At 38.9% G+C, this 26,154-nt stretch overlaps 4 protein-coding genes across 6 annotated transcripts in view; 1 reads left to right on the top strand and 3 right to left on the bottom strand.

Annotated features, from left to right (window-relative positions):
- The window catches only part of LOC145449716 (uncharacterized), a 335,502-nt gene that overhangs the window by 113,751 nt on the left and 195,597 nt on the right, over positions 1–26,154 (top strand). The gene's annotated exons all lie outside the window — the stretch shown is intronic.
- LOC145451037 (uncharacterized) overlaps positions 1–26,154 on the bottom strand; it is a 50,611-nt gene that overhangs the window by 20,152 nt on the left and 4,305 nt on the right. The gene's annotated exons all lie outside the window — the stretch shown is intronic.
- On the bottom strand, positions 1,374–6,884 carry LOC145450457 (RNA-binding protein 26-like). The gene is made up of 3 exons (XM_080328979.1): positions 4,544–6,884; positions 3,766–4,061; positions 1,374–2,544 (listed from the first exon to the last, which is right to left on the bottom strand). The coding sequence occupies exons 1-3, from the start codon at positions 6,794–6,796 to the stop codon at positions 2,373–2,375; spliced, it is 2,721 nt and encodes a 906-aa protein (XP_080185105.1). The 5' UTR covers positions 6,797–6,884; the 3' UTR covers positions 1,374–2,372.
- Positions 9,436–24,984, bottom strand: LOC145450496 (limbic system-associated membrane protein-like). Of its 3 annotated transcripts, XM_080329011.1 has the most exons (10): positions 24,820–24,984; positions 21,474–21,555; positions 20,492–20,616; positions 20,134–20,244; positions 18,275–18,406; positions 16,960–17,094; positions 14,778–14,907; positions 12,748–12,923; positions 10,709–10,744; positions 9,436–10,635 (listed from the first exon to the last, which is right to left on the bottom strand). In XM_080329011.1, the coding sequence occupies exons 1-10, from the start codon at positions 24,878–24,880 to the stop codon at positions 10,493–10,495; spliced, it is 1,131 nt and encodes a 376-aa protein (XP_080185137.1). In that variant the 5' UTR covers positions 24,881–24,984; the 3' UTR covers positions 9,436–10,492. The 3 variants fall into 3 exon arrangements, with proteins under 3 accessions (XP_080185137.1, XP_080185138.1, XP_080185139.1); XM_080329012.1 differs by lacking the exon at positions 10,709–10,744; XM_080329013.1 differs by lacking the exon at positions 24,820–24,984 and having other exon boundaries at positions 20,539–20,616; positions 21,474–21,558.

Consider the following 26,154-nt stretch of genomic DNA (forward strand, 5'->3'; position numbering starts at 1 on the left):
TTACGCCCTTAACGGGGGTGTGCCCTCCAGTTTGAGAACCACTGTCTCAGAATTATCATGGTGAAATATACTTAGAAAAAGTTATTCAAGTCCCTGCATTAATTCGATTTTTAGTACGCATTCTATCAAAACTTTTAAAAAGTTTCTTTAGATTCTCGCGGGCCGCACGGAACGGCTTTGTGGGCCGCATGCGGCCCGCGGGCCGTAGTTTGCCCACCCCTGGCCTAGGCCCTAGGCCAAATGGGTGCTTGATCAAAGGCTAGGCCTATGCTCCAAGTCGTTTCGACACCTTCCATTGCATCGTTGTCTTGCGGTATATTGGAATGATGCGAGATAGTGGAATGGTGATGCGTCCGGCTTCTTGATCAGTAGACCGTGGGTTCAATCCCCGGCCGGGTCGGACCAAAGACTCAAAAATTGGTATCCGTATCTATCCTCCTAGGTGCTCGGCAATCACGGATAGCATGGAGGAGAAAGAATATGGACTAGATGACCTAGCTATAAAGGCCGTATCGCATCTCCGTCGTCAAAGCATCTCGATGGTGCAGGCGAAAAATATTACCATATCTCTCTCTCTCTGATGAAATTGTTAATAAGGAATTGAATTGCTAAATAGGCTTTCAACCAGCTGTAAGGATTATAAGAATTGGTAGGCCTTGGTGATGATGAAACTTGTTGAAAGAAACAAATCAATATGAAATTATTTCGCCAAGGTTGTTGTTTGATTGAAAGACGACTCCCAATCGTTTCGACTTCCTCTTATTTATCAATTTATCGCAATCTGTTTTGTATTGATGAACTTATCGACAAACTGAACCGAATCACGCAACACATTTAAGTATTATTCCTAGAGCCGCGGGAAAATATTTTCTGGATGCTGAAAATTTTTTCTAAAAATATTGATCATTTACGTTCATTTTTTTAATTTGTGTGCCTTCGACTTTTATCGAAACACGCCAGCATAGTTTGTGTGTAATGTTCGCCTCAAGTATTCAAATTTTCATGCCGTTGAAAGCATGTTTGGAGATGAGAACGTTGATTTACATTTAATGATTTACATACATACAAATTTTCATGCGCATTCTCAACATATGCATACTATGGAGGTTTTGTTCCTTTCCTCTTAGCCCGTATAAGCTTAGTTAAAACGTACGGATGAGAAACCTATATTCTGCTGGCAGCGAACCATCCCAAAACAGGGCTCAATTTGTCTCTGTAGCTTGCACAATGCACACTTGCACAGCATCGTCTTATAGTCAGACCTTGACTTAAGGCTCTCGAAATATAAGAGTAACGGGATCTGCATCTTTGGTCTGGTGTGATTAATTGGTGATTACAACTACAAAAATCCTTCCACATCACGATAGCAACCGTTTTGAACTCAAAGCCATCCGGTCGAATTATATTTCCATTAAACATACAATGAAAAAAATTGAAAAAATCATCTACAAGCAATCGTGCTAATAAAATGCAGGCAACTGCGAAAATATCCTTTTCTCCGAAAATTCGTATCGGTCCACCGACAGAATCACACCCTTTTCCTGAAACTTTTTCACAAAACAAGACGTTGTGCAGATAAGCAGCTGTGTGAACCGGGTGTGTTACGATCGTTACGACGTCCCGAGCATGAAATCAGACATTAACCCGCAATATTCAGGCGCGGAGAGAAACATTTAAAAATATATCAATCTCTTGCTCTTGAAACGATACGGACAACGCCAGACTCGTTGGACGCAGCTCGACTCCAAGAGCCATACCAAATAGACACGTTAATGACCATTCTCAAAACACATACGCCGATGAAATAGAATGGGGGACATGAAGAGACTCTCAGAGGTACAGAAATTCAACATACAATTGAAAAAACATATTGATATTGAAATAAACAAGAATATTTTTGGCTGACACTCGTCAGGGGTAATCGTCAGCAACTAGTTAAAATCTGAAAACAACTTTGTACATCAACAATCGCATCACAAATTATGACATCATCATATTGTTGTTGTGGGATCATAGTAGTTGATATCTATTTTACACATTTGGGAGAATTACGCTTTTTTAAATTATTCATTTTCTTTCCGTCACATCTTGGCCCTGGTTAACTTTGAAATATTTTGACAATCTCCATAAAAATGAAATGTTACTATAACTTGATTTTCTAAGAATTTGGAAAATGGACATAAGTTACTTTGATTCCACAATGATATATTTGGTGATGCAATTGTTGATACACAATATTCTTTTCAATTCTCTACTAGTCGCTGACGATTGCCCCTGACGAGTGTCAGCCAAAATTATTCACGTTTGTTTCAATACGATTATATTATTCCATTGCATACTGTAGATATGCAGTCCGAGTCCCGAGGAAGATCTTAACGTCTCCACGATCTCAGCTCTTCGTCCTCGAAATCTGCGTCGTCTGCAACATCTTCATCAAAGTCAGCAGCGAGAAGAGCGTCCTCATCTAATTCGTCCTCAAAATTATCGTCATCTTCAATCTCGAAGCCCACGGTGACGTCGCCGATGTGAACGTTGACATTGTCACTAAAAAGGAGGCGCTCGATTATTTCCAGATACTACGAAACAAATTGGTTTGCAAAACGTGCCGGAGCTTTCGTGCAGTCGATTTTAAGAGTTTGAGAAACGTAATCACATAGCCAACGAGTATTTAATGAGAATCGCGTTTCATGCTTCAAGAGGTGGTCAAAGTAGCTATTTCCATGTATAAAAAAGTACAGTAGAGTTCCAAGTAGGTTTAAGTAAAAGAGTAGGCCTACATATTCTGGGACAGTGGTTGGCATGGTCGTAACCAAGTCCAAGGCTCCGATTCACAAGTCAATCTCGCTTTTATAGTTTTGACACGAGTCAAGTCCGAGTCCAAGTCAGCGAGCAGAGGGTCGAGTCCGAGTCATGGTATTATGACTCGAGTCTGAGTCCAAGTCATTGTGTTGACTGCTCAGTTCCGAGTTAAAGTCTTGTTAAACTTTTTACAACTCAGTTTGGTGATATCGAATGGTTCGCATTTATAATATACTCATTTTCCTCCTTTCTGGTCGCATTTTCAAGTACCAGTACCAATAGACGAAATCCCAACAATGTGGTTACTATACTATTCTTCGAAATTGCAATGAAATGTCGGTCTTGGCCGTATGAGTCTCGAGTCATATCCGTATTTTGAGAAAATGACTCAAGTCAAGTCGAGTCATCCCTAAATCGTGACTCGAGTCATCATCACTGATAAGAATTTCAAGCTAATTGAGATTTTTCTTACTGAGAGTGGTGTAGGCAAGATCAACACCCATCTTTTTCAATGGATGGTAGTTAGTCCTTGAATAAAAGCCATTCACAATGGTGTTTGAAGACCGGTCAACGAAAAAAAGTAGTAATCTAAAACTGATTCACGCAGCATAAAATATTGTAGACACCTGTTCTAGGCCTAGTTTTGTCGAAAAAGCTGCGAATTGTCTAGTAAAAGTGGAAGTAGTCACTTGAGAAACAAATGCAAGCAGGCAAACCCTTCTTGAGCAGTTCGTTCAGTCAGAAAGTTTAGAAAATTGTTATTACGTATTCAAATTGTTCATTTTAAGTGGCGCGTACTGATCACAAGGGCGATCATTGTTTCTCCTTGAAAACAAAACTTGATGTACTAACTGAAAATTTTGACATAACGTAACGTTTTCGACTTGCACAGAACATAGGTTAATGAATTGCACATAAGTCGTAATCTATGGTTGGTAGTATCATCAGCAACATGAGAGTCCATACCTTTCATCATCTTCATCTTCCCCAGCAACTTGTTCGTCACCGCCAACAACGATCGTATCTGCGTCCTCTTGAGCCACATCAGTCTTTTTGTCAGGCTCGGCCTGATCGACGGTTTGGTCAGGGCTTTCCGTCACGGCGGCGCCAGAACTGCTGCAAGTCCACACGACGACAAGACGTCGGTTTTTGAACGAAGCCCCGTGCAGAGAAGCGGCCTCCGCTTGCGTGCGCGTTTGGAATTTGACCGTGCAGGTGATGTCGTTGTCGCCAAACGAGAAATGTTCGATCTCTCCGAATCTCTGAAATAGAAACGACACGAAGACTTAACAGTGAGAAGATATGATACAAAAGTAGAGGTCCCGGAACTTGATAAAATCGATATCTTTCACCGATATATTCAGTTAATATTCATAAGATATGGCATCTAGCTAAAGGCTCCATTCCAAAACTTCACATCCGCCCTTGAACACCTATTTCACCGCACTTTGTGACAATTCTGTCGGCTGATCACAACTTCACAGATACGTCATTTCCAATAACACACGTTTCTTTGTAGGCCTACTACATGTTTCGTATGCTGTGATACTAACTACTCAGGTTTCAAGGCTTCTACAGTGAAAAATAGTATCGAAACTATAATTTAATTTGCAAGGAGCGTGTAGTTCAAGTACTCGCAAAAATCTCTCACTACGCGGCTAGAGTCAACAGAATGAATAATTGAGTCATTGCACCCGACCTTAGTAATCACTAACCAATCAAGTATCAAAACTTTCCAACTCACCGCTAAATGTGAAATCAGCTCATCTTTCTCATCCCCGTGAAAACCAGACACCCGCAACTCTTTCGGCCTTCGGTCCAAATTGGCAGTGGCATGAAACACCCTCGGTACTTTGGGCCGCGGCACGTAAGCCCCACGACCCCTACCTCTACCATACCCGGGTTTGTAAGAGTTGACCAACCCTAACGAAGACGCCTCCACTTTCAACTGATTCAACTTTCTTTTCAGATGTAAAGTGCTTTCTTTACTCTCCCCCGTAGATGTGGCGTTGTACAAGTCAAGCTCTGCGTCCAACACTTGCTGCTGCGCCTTTTTCTGCTTCTCTTTCGCTTCTACAGGGCTGTAGATAGTCTCTCCTTTAATCGAAGTACGTAGTTTATCGATGGAAGCGGTCAACGTCTTCAGAGATTCGAGAAGTTTTTTCTTCTGAACCGGGCAAGTCGCGGATTTGATTTTAGCCAAAAACACTTTCTGTTTAGCCATTTGCGCTTCGAGAAGCTGCCTTTTCTGCTTTTGCAGCTCGATTTTTTTCTGCAGCATCACTTTTTGACGTGCCATTAGTTTTTCTTTCGTGGCGCGTTGAGCTTTTTGGACTTTATCTTTGGTTTCCAGTCTCACTTTTTCCGCCGTCGCGTTATCTTCTACTGTTTTAGCTTCCGTGTTTTGAGCAGGAGTGGTATTTGATATCGTCCTGAATATAGTCCCAGATGCAGCTACAGTTTCTTCTTGAGATGCAGGTTTTGTGTCTCTGTTGGGAGCAGTGTATTTTAATTGCGAAGGATTCGGAATTGTACCTAACCTTTCTTTGACTGATGTACGAGGGTATGATTGAGTGTTGTTCCCGTTGCTTACGTTAGGCCCGTTATACCAATATACCGTGATGAATCGGTTGTTCAAAACAGCCCCCGTGTCGCGTTTTGCTGCTCGAGCACTGTTGGCATGAGCATACTCTATTAACGCGCTCTGAGCATCATTCTCAAACTTGACCTGAATGTTGTTGATCGCGCCAAATTTTGCGAAATGTTCGTTAAGTTTCGTGATATTGTTCAAAGCAGGCGGAATTTTACGAATCACCAATTTCGAGTTGTTTGGATTAAAATAATTACGTTGACCTGTATTTTGACCAGGGGCAGTCGCATTATTGTTAAACCCGCCTTGCCTTATCACAGGCGGTGGCATAGGAGGTGGGGTTGATACAATACCCCGCACCATCCCCGGCATCATCATAGGCACAGAAGTCACCGGGTGTTGCGGGGTTCGATAATTTAACCCAGGAGCCTCTGGATTGTATCCAGGGGGTGGCTGAGACCTTGGTGGGGGTAAAACGCCGGGTGGTGGCATTCTCATAGTGCCTGGAGGTGGGGGGATAGGTGGGGGCATGTGAAGACGTAATCCGGGAGGGGGTACTGGGATTCCGACAGGCGGTGGTAAAAATGGTGGGGGTAACGCGGGGGGTGGAACAGTGGGTTTCACAGGGGGTAATAAAGGTGGGGGTGCGGTGACTGGGTTGCTTTTTGATAGAGGCATACCGGTTCGATTAGTTGAATTGATTGAAGAGTCTTCTAATACGACTGGATCTTTACCGTGATCGTATGGACAATTTTCTCCGAGTACACAAAACCCTTTTTGGTCAAAATCCCAACAACGTTTTTTCTTCTTTTCATCAGTTTTTTGATGCGATGACTCAGGAGTGCGGGATGATGATCTAGAACGACTTGAGGAAAGTGATCTGGCACGACGGTTCCGTCTATACGGAGAGCGCGACCGTGTCCTCCGAAATGGAGATCGTCTTTTAGGAGATAGTCGTCCACGTTTAGGGGAGCCCGAGTGGCTGCGGTTTGATCTTCTACGTCTGTCGCGTGGCGAACGTGATCTTTTCACCCTACGACGTCGATCGTAAGGCGATCGAGACCTATGTCGAATTGGCGAAGGTCTGTTTATTCTTCTTTTAAATCGTTTTGTGGGAGGCTCTTTTGTGTCTTGGTTGTCACCTTTTTCAGCTGTATCCGCGTTTTCTCCACTATATCCTTTGTTGTTCAATATATCGAACAACTGAGCGACAAACGTGTTAGTTTGTCCTTGCAAGAATACTTCGAGTTGATCGACGCATAGTTTTTTCAGGTCTTCCTCAGATTTGTCTTTTTTCACGAGCGCGACCACGTATTTGGCGAGGGCGTTCGGGTCAGCATCGCACATCGGCGTTAATTTGCCGACCAGCCATGATTTCAAGGATTCGAGGTTTTCTATGACCACCATTTTAGATTAGAGTAGTGGAGTTTCTTCCACTGACGTATAAAGCTGACTGGAAACATAAAATACTTTATTGAAGAGAAACGGTGAACATCAGTCATAGATTGGAGTCTTTGGAGACTATACTAGAGCTTGCTCACCTTCTCCAACACCAGAAACTCATTTATTGATGATTTGAGATAAAAATAATTAGCATATAATATATGAATTGAAGAGCTTCTTGGAAGTACAGAACTTCAATATACAATTGAATAATATATTTGTACTGTAAAAATTCGAATATCTTGGGCTGACACTCGTCAGGGGTAATCATCAGCAACTGGTAAAGGATTGAAAAGAATATTGTATATCAACAATTGTATCACCAAATATTTGACGGGCATGAAATTTCGAATAATTGAGGCGAACAGCTTGTAGATGTTGTAATTGCCTGTCAAAGATTACCCCAGACGAGTGTCCGCCGAAAATATTTGGGTTTGCTACAATATTCAATTGCATTTTTACTTGATTTTGCGATAGACAATATATTCATAATTGTCAAATTTTTCCAACTCTTGAGCCGTTCGACTCCCATCAGGAATTCACGAATCGGAATACTTCTTTTTATTACTATACAAAGAAAAATTTCTTCCTATATTTCGAATTTGGATAACTGGAATTAGTGACGTAATTGCCCTTGAGTAAAGTCAGTCAATAAGCTTCGAGTGGAATAAATTTAGTAATCTGATATGTCGACTTTGCCTTCCGTTTCGGCACATGCCAACTCATTTTTATCGCTTGTACTTTTTCATGTGTCTTTATCAGTTTCAATTCAATGTGCATGCCTCTTCTTTACATCCCCCAGGCAGGATTGGGTGTCTGATTCCAAAGACTACTCAAAGTCGTTTTGGAACCTTCCTATCTTTACATTGTATTGCAATCTTGTATAGTGTTATATTAACAATTAACTCAAATCATGAATATATTGTTTGCTGCGATATTGAAGATCTGTATACTTCTGAAAGCCTGTTTACTCGACTGCAGAGAGATGGAAAACATCTGTCACTGGGCAGAGACTATACTAGAGCCTGCTTACTTCATCAATACGATACCTCATCTCATTTACTGAGAAGTTGGGATTAAAAATGATTACAAAATGAATAGAAGAGATTCTTGGAGTTACAGAACTTCAGTATACAATAAAATATTGTAATCATATTGAAATGAACCCGACTATTTTTGGCGGACACTCTTCAAGAGGGGTAATCGCCAGCAACTAGTGGTGAATTTAAAAAATATTGTATGCAAATTGGCTGGCACCTGGCATACGAGCTATTCCAATGCGCCAAATATAAAAGTCCTCGGTACGACACTTCAGTCCTTTGGCTATTCTACAGGTTCACGGCAACATTATTTCAATCTGACAAAATTGAACAGAAATTTCATAATATATTGCGCCCTATTCCGCATTATAACATACCGAACCCGCAGGAAGTAACGAAGGATCCACGGGGCGCACAGAGTCGCACAAGCGACAGAAAATGCCGGATATCACAGATGCAAAAGTTATCTAAACGGAGATATTCCGATTGACAATATGGCGAGGAGGGAACTAGGCTTTACATCACCACGCTATCGGTAATGGTTGCGATTTGCAACGATCATTTATATGTATTCCGATACAGTAAAATCAATTAAAAATGTCTCTTTACGAACGAGTATCTCATTTCGTCGTATATCCGGCAGATTGTCAGATCGTTTTTATCGAAAAAGAACCGCAATCAAAAGACAGTACATTTCGAAGCGATACCATCCTTATGGTCTCCCGCGGATCATCCAGTCAACTGTATTGATGCTGTACCCAAACAATGCTACAGCAAGTTCCCAAGTAATGGAGACCTAGATCATCTGTAAAACCGAACCATGGGAATTCATTGAAACCATAGCACGAAGAGGAAGTTGTACCGCAGTCGATCGCACAGTGGCGTAAAAGACTACTGCTGACGTTCTGCAGAAATTGCTATGAGCTAATCGCTGCTCCCTTTTCACATATTCTACTCAAATTTACGACCATGCTGACTGAACAACACGCCTCCGACTCTGCGCAATTATCGCATCGATTTGTCAAAATAATTGACCACAATCGTCCCAACTCAAACAAAGGCAGATTTCTATGAGGTATTGGCAAAATATTATGTTGGCGTAGCAATGTTATTTTACGGAATTATGTAGATGCATCATAGCAATCAAGGCTGCGCGGTAAAAATTGGCCCCGTCGTCAGCCCTGGACCTGGCATGTCGATCTCACCTTCCGCCACTTGCCAACTCATTTTGTCGCTTGCCCTTTATATTCTACTTCTTCATTCAGTTTGCAAGCCTCTTCTTTACATCGCCTAGGCCCAGGTGAGTGTCTGATTTCAAAGACTACTCCAAGTCGTTTCGACACCTTCCTATCTTTTCATTGCATCGCAGAGTTGTTATGAAATGATGAACAATGAATATATTAATATACTGATACTGATGAAAAGTAGAGACTAAATTGAAAACGTAGTTGCAACAACCATGCTTTCGAGATGAATCGTCGCCAGTAATGTGGTTGGTTATGGTTACCTCTGATGATCGGTCCCCTTCACACAAGCCCAAAAATGGAACTGAATACACCCGCATTTTGTAGTTGCAATGAATCCAAGTGGAAGTTTATATTTGACAAATACTGAAAATATGAGCAGTGAGCACTGACTGATGGATGAACTCCAACAACCTGATCCACTGTCAAAATTTCCACAGTTTCACAGTGTGTGCACACATGTTTCACAGATATTTTAATGTATGAATGTTAGGTAATTTGCAACATCATAACTGAAAACTTATTATGAAATATATAAATGTGGTCGCCATTAACATACTATATGACGTAGTAGTCCACAAACAGAAAATATGGCAGATAAAGAGATAATCATGCACCGTTGTTGAAGCCTTTACAAACATAGATAACACTTTGATACTATTGACGTTCTAGTTTTATGAAACGATATGAAATATGATTATACCTTGCCAAAAACAAAGGGGTTTGAATTTACCAACATACATCAGACTTACAGTGACTGTGTTCACAAAATTTCACGAGAATCATTGACAAAAATATGATCACAATCAAAAATTGTGACGGAAAGAAGCATCAAACAATTCGGAAATAGAATGTTCTACATCACAGTTAATATTTCAAGTTTAATGCATGAACAATAAGAATTAGATGTAAAAAGGAAACGAAAACTAGAGTGGCAGTATTTGTAATTGGAATTGACATCGGAAGCTTCCCAGGCCCTCATTTCAAGCAGAGTTGGACAACTAGATGATATTCAGCTTTTACAAATCAGATTAGAATTACAGCTACATAGTTTTTTTCCAAATTACACTAGAATTGGAATGACTGAATTCGCAAAAACTGGAAAATTGAATTCGATTCCACATCAGGAAGAAACACATCGAATATCCAGTTCATTTCACATAAAATCAGAGTTAATTCTTGTGGGTAAATGTCTGTACACGAAGCTACACTCGTTTCACATCATACAGTTCCTCCGTAGAATTTTCAGGAAAACCAGAAATTAGAATTCAAATCAGAGCATCGAAACATTTCACAAATTACGTCAGAATTATCGAACCAGAATATCTAATCATCTAGTCGCTCAAGTCTGCCCTTGTTGTTATGTCAGAGTGCTCTTAAAATCCATGAAATGGAATGGAATTGAGAATCTGAAAGCCAACAGTCGATGTCACAATACCGAAGAAATAATTCAATTCATGAAAGCAAAATGCCGAGTTCCCGTCTCCCATACTCTTGCTATTCCGGTGAGATCGGAAAACTGCAAAAAACACAAAATATGAAAAATATTACTGTTGGAAACTAGAAAGCTATGTTTTTGCGTGCAAGTTTACCTTGGCGAGGAGGTTTTCTAGTAGTAACGCTTGTTTCTAAAAAGGAATTCCGATTTTAATATCAAAGATCAACAGTAAATGTCAAACTAGAACAGTGGTTCCCAGAGTGGACGCCAGCGTCCCCTAGGGGCGTCAATGACTTCGAAATGAGCGCCAGCTACAGATTCGTCGACTGGGAGCGCTGAGAGTAAACATGGATAGTATGGACTATATGGGAACTGCTTCGAAAATCCGTTATTTAATTCTCTCCCTGTGCAACAGTGAATATGTGATCGCGCAATCGTACAAGGTGCATTCAATCAAAAATTGTCGTCAACGCTTTCCGCATATGTTCATTGTTATGCGGCATTGAGTTTTTTAACTAACCAAACAATCAATCGAACGAACGTACGCATTATACAATAACACTTATTCAGCGCAAGTTATGACCACACATTCAATCGCATGTACATTGAGGGCGATGAAGTGTTAATCCAGGGTTGTAATGACTCACGATTTTCTGATGACTCGAGTCATTTTCTCAAAATACGGAAATGACTCAACTCGACTCGAGTCAATCTGTGTATTGACTCGACTTGGACTCGAGTCATTGCGCATAACTCGAATCAAGTCATATGACTCGAGACTCAGATGGTCAAGACCGACATTTCATTGTAATTTCGAAGAACAGTAAAGTAACCACACTTATGGGATTTCGTCTATTGGTACTGATGCTTGAAAATGCTACCAGAAACTGCTAAAAGTGAGGAAAATTAGTATATCTAAATGCGAACCATTCGATATCCCCAAACAGAGTTTTAAAAAGTGGCTTTAACAAGACTTCAACAGGAAACTGAGCAGTCAACACAATGACTTGGACTCGACCCTCTACTAGCTGACTTGGACTCGAACTTGACTCGTTGGTGAATTGAAAATGACTCGTCTTGACTCGAGTCAAAACTATAAGAGTGAGATTGACTTGTGACTCGTAGCCTTGTGACTTGGTTACAACCCTGTGTTCATCCCATATCGCTCCAAAACAAAGTATGATGATTTGGAAGAGAAATCGCCTCGCCTTGTACAATTGTTTTCGTTGATTGTGTCTGTCATAGAATTTGTACAAAATGTGACTGCAACATAGCGTTCGTAACATATATCGGGCTTCGCAAAAAGTCTACGCGACAATGTAGTGACTGTGCACTCAACCAAACAACTCTTTTCGGTGGTAAGGGGAGTCTGACACCTCGTTTGCAGCCCAGGGGACGTTGTGTAAAAAATGTTTGGGAAACAATACACCAGAACAAAAAACGCAATGAAAGAAAAAGGTTCATAATGAGATGGTGACTTTTCTCTTTCATAACCAGTGGCGACTAGTAACAAAGTACTTTAATTTTACTGCTCACATTACTTACTTTAAATTGGCGACTTCTATTTCACTATTAACAGTTTTGAGCAAAAACTATTTACTTCCCACAATCAGGATATTGAAAATGCCAAAGTAGTTTTGGGATCAGTTTTCATCAATGAATGAAATTGTCATCAGAACCGCGTAAAATAGCTATGAATATTTGCTAATATCTACTTTTTGAAAGTACTTACTCAATACTTTTCAAACATTTCATATTCTACTTCCACTTGAAGCAGTTTGGACACGTCTTTGAAATCGCTACTTCTACTTGCAATTGGTTAAAAATTTATGCCACTTCTACTCGAGTACCAACATTGACTACTTTGACCGTCATTGTAAAACACAACATCTTTATTTGAAAAAGTGATACTGTATGGGGATTTCAATGTGCACTTGAACAGTGTATATTCGTATTGAAATAAACCTGTATATTTTCGGCTGACACTCTTCATGGGTAATCGTCAGCGACTAGTAAAGAATTGAGAATTGTATATCAACAATTGCATCACAAAATATGACGTCGCCACTACTAGTTGCTGACGATCACCCCTGACGAGTGTCAGCTGAAAATAATCGGGTTCATTTCAATAAGAATAATACAATCGTATATTGAAGTTCTGTACCTCCAAGGAGCTCTTCGAATACAACTCACTTTTTAAAAACAGACTCATAATGGCAATTCCCTTGGCGTTTTCAGCAATGCATTCATATTTGCCGAAGTCCTTCTCCTGAATCCGCTCGATGTTCAACTTTGACTTGACGCTGTATTTTCCTTGCGCAACATTCACGACTTGCACACGCGAGGATCTTGAACCGCTGTCACGATATCTAAGACACAAAAATGGCTATTTTGGCATTGTCGGACTTGTACAAACTACCATTATAGTTGACGGTTTTAACTAGTTTTAATCTTTTGACTAGTCCTAGTTGGAGATTCAACAAATCAGTAGTCAAACAACTGGGAAAGACGCGTTTAGTGTGAATCGTGATACCGGTGTTCTGTTGTGTGATGTTCCCGCCGCCATTACTAGCTCAGACTCATCGCAAATAATTCGTGTGATCAGAGGGTTGTCAAGCAATCTAACAAAACGATGCACAGCAAATTTGGCTCAATTCAACAGGTACAAACGAAGTTATTGGAGTTTAAAATCTTGGATTTGAAATATTTACTGTGGGTGGGGCTGAGCACAATGATTAGAGTACTCAAATCTGAATCGAGTATTAATTTTAATGATTCGAGTCCAGTAGTAAAAGTCTATTTTTCGAGTACTGAAATTATACGCTCCTGGCAACTGGAAGTTAATTTACTAACAAGAATTATAGTTTTGACACTATTTTCCACTGAGGCAGCCTCGAAACCTTGATTGGCGGTGTCACAGCATACGAGACATAGTACACAGCTACGAACGTTACTGGAAATAACACATTTCCGAAGTCATGATCATCCCACAACATTGTCACCAAGTGCAGCGAAATCGGTATGGTCGAAAAACACCAAAGTATCTTTAATGTGACGGATAACAGGCATTATGTTCTTTGTGGTGGCATAAAAGATACATATTTGAACTTTGACGTAGTACATTCTGTTGTGACATCATAATGAGTGATACTCGAATACTCAACTCAAAGTGTAATACGTGATTCTGAATCGAATCGCTCAGGTACTCGATTTTGCCCAGCCCGAACTGTTGGTGATCGATTCACAAATTTGGTGTGCAACGTTTTTTCAACCAACCTAACAATTCTAGCTAATAGCCGCTAAAATCTGAAAAAGAAGTTATCTTGAGCAAGAGGTAATCATAGGCAGTGTTTTCTTCAAAGTCCCCCAAATTTTTCCCGCGGTTTCCCGAAATTTGGACTTGCAACTGCAGTAGAAAAGTAATCGTTGTTTCTCACCACGTTTTGTCGATAATACGAATAATCGAATATAGCCTACGATCAATAGTTCACGTCCAGGAAAAAGAATAAGTGAAGGTACAGCTAACAGCTGAATCAAAGCGTAAGCAAAAAACAAAGGACCGACAAACAGTGAGAGCATTGAAGGTGAAGGCGTTGGAATCTGCGAACAACAAAGAAAGGGAAGGGTTGATGGGAACGGGATTGCGAATCTGTTTTATTGCATGAGACAGAACCTGAAAAATTGGTTCTGTGATTGTGGACTACCAGTAGCCTAATAAATAATTCATTTAAGCAAATATGTTTTTTTTTGGCATTTAAAATGAAACACTTACGGTCTCTTAAAACTGCTCAGCGGTCATAAACCAAACCTTAAAAAAAACTAATGATATGTATTAGGTAATCCTTGATATTGTAATTAAGTCGAAATTTACAGAATTACTTCTACTTGAGTAGAAACACGGCCTACTTCGACCACTTCTGTGAAGTACAGACATCATGCATTCCATGCCATACACTTTTTATGAAAGCCGCTCAAACTTTCATCTGTGTGCCTTTATCAAAATACATCAGCCCAAGGTTTGTCTGCAGAAGGAGTTCGTGTACCATCTTGATATAGTACATTGAACGCTCTCTTATTTGAGATTTCATTCCATGCCGGTGACGTCATATTTTGTTCTTTCCAATTCTCTACTAGTTGCTGACGATTACCCCTGACGAGTGTCAGCGGAAAATATTCCGGCTCATTTCAATATGAATATACTATTCAATAGTCAAATTTCTTACAATAAATCTCCGTGTTTCCACACAAAAGTTGGCAGAGGATACGCCGAACTTATACATTCTAATACTGTTTCTTGTCCGACCGAAACGGAAACGTTTTTTGAAACGCGACGTTGATACATCTCTGGAGGATCTGCAAAAAGTTCATATTGAGAAAAAGTTCTTAAAGAGCGGTTCGCTCATCAGTAGGGCCATTTTTTTACCTAAAAAAAGGAAGATTTTGTCCTAAAAATCAAAATTTTGACATTTTTTTCAACTTAGAAAACCTAATTTTGACCAAATGTTGACCTAACGTATGCAAATTAGGTGTTTCCCACATAATGCTAGAATTGCACTGCATATCTTCATTTCTGGTTGGAACTGTCTGTCCTTAAGAAGTAGTTAGACTCAAAAACTGACAATTTTTCACCTGAAAAACTTTATTTTAACGAAATCTGGCCTTATGAAGAATTCCAGTAGTTACATCACGTATTATGGTGGAAATAATTTAAATTTTTTGTAGTACAACGAAGGATACTTTCCTACATTATCGGGTAGAAAGTGTCTGCCCTAACTAAGTAGCTAGCCAAGAATTGAGAAAGAACGTTCAACAGCAGCAGTTGTTGACTGACAAACCGTGTCGCTTCATTCTGAAAATGTTGTCTACATCGCAATTTTTCATCATGCGCTTCTTGATATAAGAATTATGCAATGCCCACGCAGTCTTGCTTCAGTTGGGATATTGCGGTACGTTGAGCATAACACCATGTCAACCTATTTGTTTCATTTGAATGTTTATACTTCACAATGAGAAGACAATGGGCCGTCTACAAAGGTAAACCTATAAAGTAGGCTACAAGCTGTGAAATGTCAAATGATAAGTTCACCGACAGTGCAAAATCAACGATAGAAACGAAACGCAGGTTGTAAAAAAATTTTGAACTTGTGAAAAATTTTGACAGTTTTTCACCTAACGCTACAATTTTGACAAAATTTTGACTTTTTTTTACCTTATCAGTTGCATGACTGGAGCAGGTTTTCATAGCTATATTCTTTCCAGTTTTCTACTAATAGCTGACGCTTACGGGTTTACCCCTTGACGACAGCCAAAAATATTCAGGTTTATTTTCATGTGAATATACTATTTGATTGTATCTTGCGGTTCTGTACCTCCAAGAAGCTCTTCATAGATACTTGACAAGGTTTGAAAGATAGAATTGTACAAAGTACCAATCTAGGTTGTTGACGGCCAACTACCTACTGTTTTTTTTTAGTATTTCTAGTTCTAGTCGTGAATTTTACAATGTGAGTAGCTCTAGTTCTAGTTGCGCACTTTCAAATCAATTTAATTGTAAAACAACTGGAAAACTTGCGGCCATTGCTAGCTCCAGGGTTGTAATGACTCGAGTCATGACTCGACTTGACTCGAGTCATTTTTTCAAAATACGGAAATGACTCGACTCGACTCGAGTCAATCTGTCTATTGACTCGACTTGGACTCGAGTCATTACGCATGAGCCAAGTCATATGACTCGAGACTCCGACGGCCAAGACCGACATTTCAATATAATTTCGAAGAATAGTAAAGTACTACACTATTGGGATTTCGTCTATTGGTACTGGTACTTGAAAATGCTACCAAAAGCTGCTAAAAGTGAGGAAATTAGTGTATTATAAATGCGAACCATTCGATATCACCAATCAGAGTTATAGAAGTGGGTTTAACAAGACTTTAATTGGAAACTGAGCAGTCAACACAATGGCTTGGACTCGGACTCGAGTCATAACACCATGACTCGGACTCGGAGTTGACTCGGTGGTGAATTGAAAATGACTCGACTTAACTCGAGTCAAAACTATAAAAGTGACATTGACTTGTGACTCGGAGCCTTGTGACTTGGTCACAACCCTGGCTAGCTCAGAGTTATCACTACTAACAGTGGCGTAGCCGGGGGGTGGGTTTTGGAGGTATGAACCTTTTCCATTTCAAGCTCGAAATCCCGTTCTTTTGAAATGTCGATTCGAACTCCTATACTTTTTAGCTCATTTGCAATTCACCAATTCGTATTATCAATTTCTAGTTAGTTCTGGATTTTTAAAGGACGTTAGTTCTAGTTGATCATTCAGAAAATTCAGTGGACAACACAAGTCTGTGGTGGGCGAGAAATTTCTGAAAATATTCAAACTTCAAAGCAATCTTACTTACATCTCACCAAGATATTCATGGTATGGGTTGCTGGCGATCCCATATTATTGTCTGCGGAACACTCGTAAAGACCTTCACCCTCTCTCGTAATGTCTGGTATCGGAAGGTGCGTTCCGGTACCCATGACCCCATCCCCTGTTTGAGGAGAATAAAACATAATGAAGATGTTCTCAATTAAAATTTCAGGTCAGTAACAAAGTTTTCCTACTTTTTCTGAGTGCGCAATAGGGTTGTTAAAAAAAAACTTTTTCTTCAGATTTCACTGGCTACTTGATAAAATTGTTAGGTTGGTGAAAACAACGCTGCACACCAGCTTTGGATCAATTCCAACCAATAGAAGCGATTTTCTTGCAGTAGAAAGTTTTGAATTGATCATTAAAAAACAAAAAAATAAAATTTCAAAATTTTTTTGTCAACCCCATAAATTGTTAAGCTATCAGTAGAGATGATGCACGACAAATTTGGCTCAATTCCAACCACTAGGAGCGAAGCTATTGCAGTAGAAAAATTTCGATTAGAATAAAATAGTATTTACGTGGCTAACTCTTCAATTATTTATTATAAAATCATGGAATTGGAAATTTTTCTACTGCAATAACTTAGCTTCTAGTGGTTGGAATTGAGCCAAATTTGTTGTGCATCATCTCTTCTGATAATCTGACAATTTTATGGGGTGGACAGAAAAATTTTGAAATTTTTTTGTTATTTAATGATAATTTCAAAACTTTCTACTGCAAGATAATCGCTTCTACTGGTTGGAATTGAGCCAAATTTGGTGAACAGCTTTGTTCACACCAACCTAACAATTTTATCAAGTAGCCAGTGAAATCTGAAGAAAAACGTTTATTTCAACAGCCCTAGTGCGGAAGCTGGGTTCGCCAAGTTTGCACAAACACAAGTTCAGAGGTGGGCAGTAACAAAGTCAATAAGATAGCACCGACAAATTTCTACAAAGTACAACTAAATAATTCTAGGTGTTGAATTGCACTGATTAAAGCAAAGTGACGGTAATCTATTTCTAATCTAGTTTGTGAAATATTTCTATGATCTCGTTACAATGATAATATAATTTCTCGTTTTCCTGAAAATGCTATAAGAGAACTGTATTGTGCGAAACGAGCTAAGCTTGGTGTACAGATATTTGCCATTCTCGTGGTCATGATAATGAACTCAAATTGAGCTTGTGTTGTGTTGCATTTTTTCAAATTCAGAGTTAAATTAAATTTCCAACTTTTGCAGATCACCGTGAGTAATTATAATTCTGATCAAATTTGGAAAATCTGTAAATTTTCTAGTTGATCAACTTTGAACCTACCAGATGGAACAAGATGTCGCCAAGAAATCTTTGGTTTTGGTTTTCCTTCTGCGTTACAAAACAGCCAGACGCTCTCTCCTTCATCTACGATTGTCTCTCTTTCAGAGAGATTTGACGTCAGAAACGCAGGAACTGAAAATTCCGATAGCAGAAAAATATCAGACTACCATTTACTCTTGGAGGTGTAAAACTTCAGTACACAATTGAATAATATATTCGTACTGAAATGAACCTGAATATTTTCGGCTGACACTCGTCAGGATCAATCGTCAGTAACTACCACAGTAGAGAATTGGAAAGAACATCGCACGAACGTCTATCAACAATTGCTGATATACAATGTTTTCTAGTTGCTGACAATTACCCCTGACATGATTAGTAACACCGGTATCAATGGCTTCTCTGCTTCATGCTCAGCATACCGTGATAACATGGAGGGGTGGTGCGAGACTTAGAAAGCCTTATCTGCACCTTCCTTGTCCAGAGACATACGCACATCATGGACTCATGGTATGCATATGCAATTATGCACAGATCGTATGTATGCATACCATGAGTCGGTGTATATGCGGAAAAAACTTCAAGGTCAAAAATATACTATGCCCTATTCCTATTCCTAAGGTCATTTTAGGAGGGTGCTAAGACATGGCACGGTAATCAATTTAAACTTGAACATCAAGCGGACAAACCACTTTACAGAAGATCACCGTGAATATATTAATATTTTCCCGTACTTAACAGCATATAATAACAAGATTCACGGCTGTCACGTAATTGCAGTAATTGCAGTGCATATTAGTATCTCCGAATTGAATGTTTAAACAACTCCACAGTATAATGTGCACTGTGAAATTGGTATGCTATCTGCGACCTCTAAACATCGTCACTTCAATTTCAATCTCAGAAGCCATGCGCTAGAGTAGCTTTTACCTTAACAGTGGTGTGTTCAATATGTATACATTAAGGTGCTAAAACTGTTTTAGGAATGGCTTCCACAATTTTACTTTTTACACACATTAAATATCAACAAAGCAGGAGACACAACTCACATTGATACGTAAATGAATTTGTTAAGGTTGGCACGATTTAATTAGGACACAGCTTGCATTAAATTATAGGGCTTCATTTAAAATGCAACTCGTGCCTAAGTTTAGAAGAATCTCTAAATATTTAATGATGCGTGTATTCTTAAATTCGGATAAGTTGATTGCATCAAAAATCAAGGGTGGAAGGTTACGGAAAATACAGAAATCATTAATGCGAGCAGATTCCGACAATAAAATAAAGTCTATGTTCTAGGAATACCGTAAGTTTTTTGGGGGGCTGGGAAAGGTTTATTCGCTGTTTTACACAATTTATTTTATTGCAAGATAAAAGACATATGTCGATCTTGAGGTATAGCTGGCAACAGAATACAGACACATTCATGTTTAAATTATATTTCTTGGTGCCTTAAATCTGTGTTGTAATGATTTGAATCATGACTGGATTAAGATTAAAATCGTAATTTTCCGTTGACTCGACTTGTACTCGAGTCATTCTATATGTCTTCATTCCTGTATCAGTGAGTCAGGACCGATACTTTTATCTGTTTGAATAAACATGCTTAGAGTGAGAAAAATGAGTATCCAATATTAAAAATCCAAGGCCTTCGATATCACCCAAGTGTTTCACAGAAGTGAGCTGAACCAAACTTGAATTCGATAACGAAAAGTGAATATTATGACTTGGACTCGGACTCGACCAGTTTCTTCATTACTTGGACTTGACTCAGTGGTGATTTGAAAATGACTCAACTTGACTCGAGTCAAAACTGTAAAAGTAAAATTGACTTGTGACTTTAACAATAGTCTACTTACCATTCACAGTCAGAAATGATGTCTGTGAGATCATACTTTCCTCTTCAAAAATGGAACAGATGTACGGTCCCTCGTCATGCACGTTGACTTTTTCAATTCTTAGTGAATATTCTGAAAGCAAATTTTTACAATTTATCTACATTGTAAAATGTATACAGATGTAGGCATACAAGACTCAATTTTAAGCATATCTTGTGTTAAAGGCGAGAATGCTTTTTATACATACTGTAATACCAATTAATTATAACCAAGCATTTTTTCTAAATTTTCATTATTTACTGCAAATATTAGTATAATTATTTGTATTTGTTACATTGCTGTGTCATGACTGTATGTTATCAAGCCTATTATACACTACCATGATTATTATTTTGTCCCAATGTGGTTCTGGCATTTGCTTGATACCTCTCGTCTCCCGCAAACAGCAGCGTTGTTCCATTTCTCCAAGTCTTTTTCTTATTTATTGCAGCCGAGAAACTGCATCTGTAAGTAAGGAATCATTGCAGATGAATTTAATTTAAATCCAAAAATATTTGAAGAGATAGGAGGTACAGAACTTCAATATACAATTGAATAATATATTCATATTGAAACACACCTGAATAAAGTCGGCTGACACTCGTCAGGGGTAATTGTCAACGACTCAACGACTAGTAGAGAATTGGAAAGAACAGAAAATTCGAATAATCCAGGTGAACAGATGGCTTAATCTCAATGTACTATTCATAGATTATACATGAACTCCTTCTGTTGCCACATGTTAGGTTGGCAGATTTTGATAAAAGCCGACTCCCACCCCGATAACGTCAAATCTGTAGCCCTGATAAGGTGAGTTATCCATTAAATGTTTACCAATGGCAGAATTCGCCACAATTTTAACACACAATTGAATAACACATTGAGCCAAAACCATCTGTTGAACTCTGTTAGTTGAGTTTTCATGCGGTGACGTCATATTTAGTGATACAATTGTTGATATACAATGTTCTTCCCAATTCTCTACTAGTTGCTGACGATAATAATCAAAAATAATCAGGCTCCTTTCAATAGAGTAAAAATAAGGAATTGTAATTTTAAATATCATGTTATTGAATCTTATCAACTCATGCAAACTTCTTGTTCACTCTCTAGGTTCGAATACACTCAAAACGGACTTAGAAATATCAAAGTCACATTCCTGCCATTATAAGTTTGCCAAGAGTGAAACAATGGCTCAAACACATACCCAGACATATTCACTACAGCGCTGGTTAGTATAAAGGTATCGTACTTTTAATATATTTTTCTTCCCTTGTTGGGCACTACTGCTTAAGAAATATTGCAGAAGAAAAACGTAATACCTTAACAGAACAGTGTTGTCTTCTGAAGCAATTATTGTATAATTTCTGGGCTTCCTTATGAAAGATACTCTTGTGAAAGAATCTGAACAATACGATTTGCTGCAAATTCAACATTACTATCGGAGGTTCAGAGCTGCAATAAAGCCTACAATTGAATAATATAATCATACTGATAGAAAGCATAACATTTCAATATCAATATAGCCTTCAATTCAATATTTCTTCGTCGTGTATACAGAAACACAGCCACAGATGGCTATAACAATGTAGACCAGAGTAATTGAGAATGGGTGATAATCGGGCTATAAATTAATAAAACATGGATTACCAGCTTCACACGGGTCTTATCTTTGTCAATGCCCTAAGGAAATCAAGATGAGATGGCATGAAGTCAATAAGTTTGCGACGCTATTGTAAATACACAGATCAATAAATGAAATGATCAATAATTATAGGGAGCTTGTTTATTCTATCCACCTTACTATTGTAATCTGAAATATATACTTAAGGAGAACAATTAAATAGTATATTCATATTGAAATGAACCCGAATATTTTCGGCTGACACTCGTCAGGGGTAATCGTCAGCAACTAGTAGAGAATTGGAAAGAACATTGTATATCAACAATCGTATCACAAAATATGACATCACCAGCATGAAATTTCGAATGAGAGAGCGTTCAATGTACTATTTTTAGGTGATACACGAACTCCTTTTGTTGACAGAGTTTTGGTTGGTGTATTTTGATAAAAGTTGATTCCAAGGCACACAAATGGAATTGTGAACGGCCTCGACCTACGATTCGAAATCGGTCGTCTCGATAATTATTCGCACAAATCGGATTATCCAACAGATGTTTGCCGATGGCAGAATTAATTGCCTTTGATCGATCAGCATCAATCTTAAGTGGATGAGTTAAGGGTGAGCTTTTCACATCGCGTGACGCACGTGTTCTGATAAATCTGGGGACATGTTGGTTTATGCGGTCCTGCAGACGTCTTGACGTTCTTCCCACGTAGCCACAATCACAGTGGCACCTATATTCGTACACTACATTACTTTGTTGAAGTGCAGGAAGCACGTCTTTGCGTGTTGAAGGGAGCAGTTGTGTTGTTGTAAAAATCACATTGGTTTTGACTGTACTTCAACAAAGTAATGTAGTGTACGAATATAGGTGCCACTGTGATTGTGGCTACGTGGGAAGAACGTCAAGACGTCTGCAGGACCGCATAAACCAACATGTCCCCAGATTTATCAGAACACGTGCGTCACGCGATGTGAAAAGCTCACCCTTAACTCATCCACTTAAGATTGATGCTGATCGATCAAAGGCAATTAATTCTGCCATCGGCAAACATCTGTTGGATAATCCGATTTGTGCGAATAATTATCGAGACGACCGATTTCGAATCGTAGGTCGAGGCCGTTCACAATTCCATTTGTGTGCCTTGGAATCAACTTTTATCAAAATACACCAACCAAAACTCTGTCAACAAAAGGAGTTCGTGTATCACCTAAAAATAGTACATTGAACGCTCTCTCATTCGAAATTTCATGCTGGTGATGTCATATTTTGTGATACGATTGTTGATATACAATGTTCTTTCCAATTCTCTACTAGTTGCTGACGATTACCCCTGACGAGTGTCAGCCGAAAATATTCGGGTTCATTTCAATATGAATATACTATTTAATTGTATATTGAAGTTCTGTACCTCCAAGAAGCTCTTAAGGAGAACAGGGGCATAAAACCTGTCAAATGACTATTGGTGATACAATTGAATACTGGGTGGGCTAAAACCACAGCCATAAATTACTTTTTTTATAGGTTCATGATATTATATAAAATTTTCTTCAACCCAGCAACCATCGCCAAATTCAACAATTTGAACAAAAACATAGGAACCTACTTAATTCACAAGGTTCTGAGTCACAAGTAAATCTTACTTTCATGGTTTTGACTCGAGTAAAGTCGAGTCATGTTTCATTCGCCCCAGAGTCAAGACCGAGTCCAAGTCGAGTTCAAGTCAGGCTCAACTCAATATTTTAAAACTATTGGTGATATCGAATGACTCGCATTCATAATATACTAATTTCGTCACTCTCAACATGTAACAAACAGATAAAGACATTTTCTGTGCCTATAGTTCAGGTATAGGCCCTGATACACAAAACTTGAATCAAGTTCGAATATAATATCTCGAGACATATGACTTGTCGAGTGATGTACAAGGACTGGAGAATTCAAGTCAATACACAAAATGACTCCAGTCGAGTCAAGTTATTTTCCATATTTTAAGAAACTATAACTCGAGTCAGGTCAAGTGAACAAAATATTGCGACTGAGGTCGGACTAGAGTCAGTACAACCCAGCATACAGTATGCCATCTGTCAGTTCTTTAATTTTGTGCTGAGGCAGCGAAACGCCTTGGCATTTTGAGCAAGAGTCGGAAAATCCCACTGCCACTACCAATTACTTTACGGGATCAAGTTCACCATTAATATTTAACAAACCACATGCCATTGATTATTCTGGCGACTCCCAATTCAGATTCCACATTTTTCGCAGTTGTACATTTCACAAATGCACAATAGCCATCAGTACACTAACTTGTACTCAATTGCTAATGCGTGCTCTAGTATCCCGGAAACCCAACTTGGTATGCAAAATGGCAGGATAGGCTACTCGCTTTGCTAAATTAGTGTATTTCATTATGAGAGAATATATGAGTCATGAAGAAAATGACTTGAGCCGAGTCGAGTCACAATAAAACTTCAACTCAAGTCATCATGACCCTGCATCTTGCCCTTTGAACCAGGGATATCTAGAACTTCTAGATCGAAGTTTTGGATATCCCTGCTGGCTGCTTTGAACACATGCAGGTTAAAATAGACTTGTCCATACCAAAATCCTAAATTAGTCCAATACATACCCGAAAACCATGCAAATCAAATATCTCAAAGAACTTTAACTGTTAACCCAATAGATAATAGTTCTGTGATCATGACATTTCCATATATAGATATGCTAACAAGTAGATAAACTTCTTCCAAAATCCATGATCACATAGACACAGGCTACTGAATTATATTTTGGTGAATTGTATTTGTCAGAAAATATCAGACTTGAAAAATTACGACACTGGGCAGGATGGTACGGAATAATGATGCTGAAAGCATATTCAAAAGTACATTGTGGGAATGGAATCTGACCACTAATATATACGATCACTCCAAAATCAATTCACTTTCACGAACATCCCCGTCATGTTGATGCCGATGGGGTTGATGCCGTATTTCGAGTAATGTCAAGACTAACATACGACAGAGATAAGTATATCGTCACCTGCTATTTGGAGCAGCATCAGCATGAAAATACGAACGGCTTTCACAAAGCTATTAGCCATAAGGTTGATGCGATGCACTGCGTCCTGCGAACGTACGGTGTATGGAGTGTTGCGAAACTATAATATAGGCTAATTAGAAATCTGAAACAGATAAAGGACTATTATTGAATTGCCTACTTTCCTATATGGTGATGCATGCCAATGATTTTGAATAATTATTAATACACTGCACGTGCACAGTGCACACAAGTTCAGCAATACCCTTCACAAGATCAGCAAGATCGAAATCAACAAACCACGACGATTGCCGCACAGCAACAATACATGCGGCTGCGGCAATACCCGCAAACATGTTGTTTCGCGGGATTCCGGATATCGAATGTCGCACTCGATAATGAAACTACAATTTTCAAAGCCAACCTTCATCAAAAATGCTACACCTGCGCATCTATTCTCTAGTATATATGTCTTCTTGACAACTCCAACACGGTATAGGCCTGAATTCCCCCTAAAGAGAAAAAGTCATGACTTATCGATTTTATGAAAATCTCCTTGCGGAAGGCAGCAAAAATCGAGCGTGTCACGTTCGATAGACGCACAAAGGGCACAAATGTCTATCTTAATTGGAATTAAGGTATGGTTCGAATTTCACATTTTGAAAATATATAAATCGATCTATACACGTTGCTGCATTAAATATTGATAGTCGGAATGGACGATACGGGCGTGACCGTGACCTATGATATAAATATATCATTGTACATATACATCATCGCCGCGACATATTATGTCTCCAGGGTTTCCATCATTTCAAAATACCACAAGATTGCGATACAGTGAAATTATCGAATCTGACATTCGATAATGAAATAATAGGAAGGTGTCGAAGCGACATGGTGTAGTAGTGTTTCAATCAGACGCCCGCCTCGGCCTAAACATGCAACGAAGAGGCATGCACAGCACAGTGCACACTGAATGAAAAGTAATAGCAAATATAGGACGAAGTCTGATAGATGATGAAAAAAGATGATGAAAAAGTTATGAATGTCAGCATCAGTTTATTAATAATTTTATCATTTCAAAACACCACAACATATTACGATGCAATGAAAAGATAGGAAGGTGTCGAAACGTCTTGGAATAGTCCAATGATACATCTAACATCTTATAATTATATACATCATATTTATAATTGAGTAGTCTTTGAAATCAGACACCCACAAGTGCCTATATCTGGGCCTAGGTAATGAAGAAGAGGCAAGACGATGTATAGTCGAATTAGTAGGAAAGATAGGAACAGATAGAAAAGATAGGAAGGTGTCAAAATGACTTGG

This window comes from Botryllus schlosseri, chromosome 11 (genome assembly GCF_051294905.1).
Source record: "Botryllus schlosseri isolate E-star chromosome 11, Bs_hap1, whole genome shotgun sequence".
NCBI classification, from domain to species: Eukaryota; Metazoa; Chordata; class Ascidiacea; order Stolidobranchia; family Styelidae; genus Botryllus; species Botryllus schlosseri.

What these genes read in the sequence shown, in the direction of transcription:
- LOC145450457 (XM_080328979.1), bottom strand. Translation starts at nt 6,796, where the DNA reads ATGGTGGTCATAGAAAACCTCGAATCCTTGAAATCATGGCTGGTCGGC. An exon ending in AGCTGATTTCACATTTAGCG is followed by an intron (nt 4,062 to 4,543) that starts GTGAGTTGGAAA and finishes TTTCTATTTCAG; the next exon opens with AGATTCGGAGAGATCGAACA. An exon ending in GAAGATGAAGATGATGAAAG is followed by an intron (nt 2,545 to 3,765) that starts GTATGGACTCTC and finishes CCTCCTTTTTAG; the next exon opens with TGACAATGTCAACGTTCACA.
- LOC145450496 (XM_080329011.1), bottom strand. Translation starts at nt 24,880, where the DNA reads ATGGCTAATAGCTTTGTGAAAGCCGTTCGTATTTTCATGCTGATGCTG. An exon ending in GCGACATCTTGTTCCATCTG is followed by an intron (nt 17,095 to 18,274) that starts GTAGGTTCAAAG and finishes CTCCTCAAACAG; the next exon opens with GGGATGGGGTCATGGGTACC. An exon ending in CATGAATATCTTGGTGAGAT is followed by an intron (nt 14,908 to 16,959) that starts GTAAGTAAGATT and finishes AACTTTTTGCAG; the next exon opens with ATCCTCCAGAGATGTATCAA.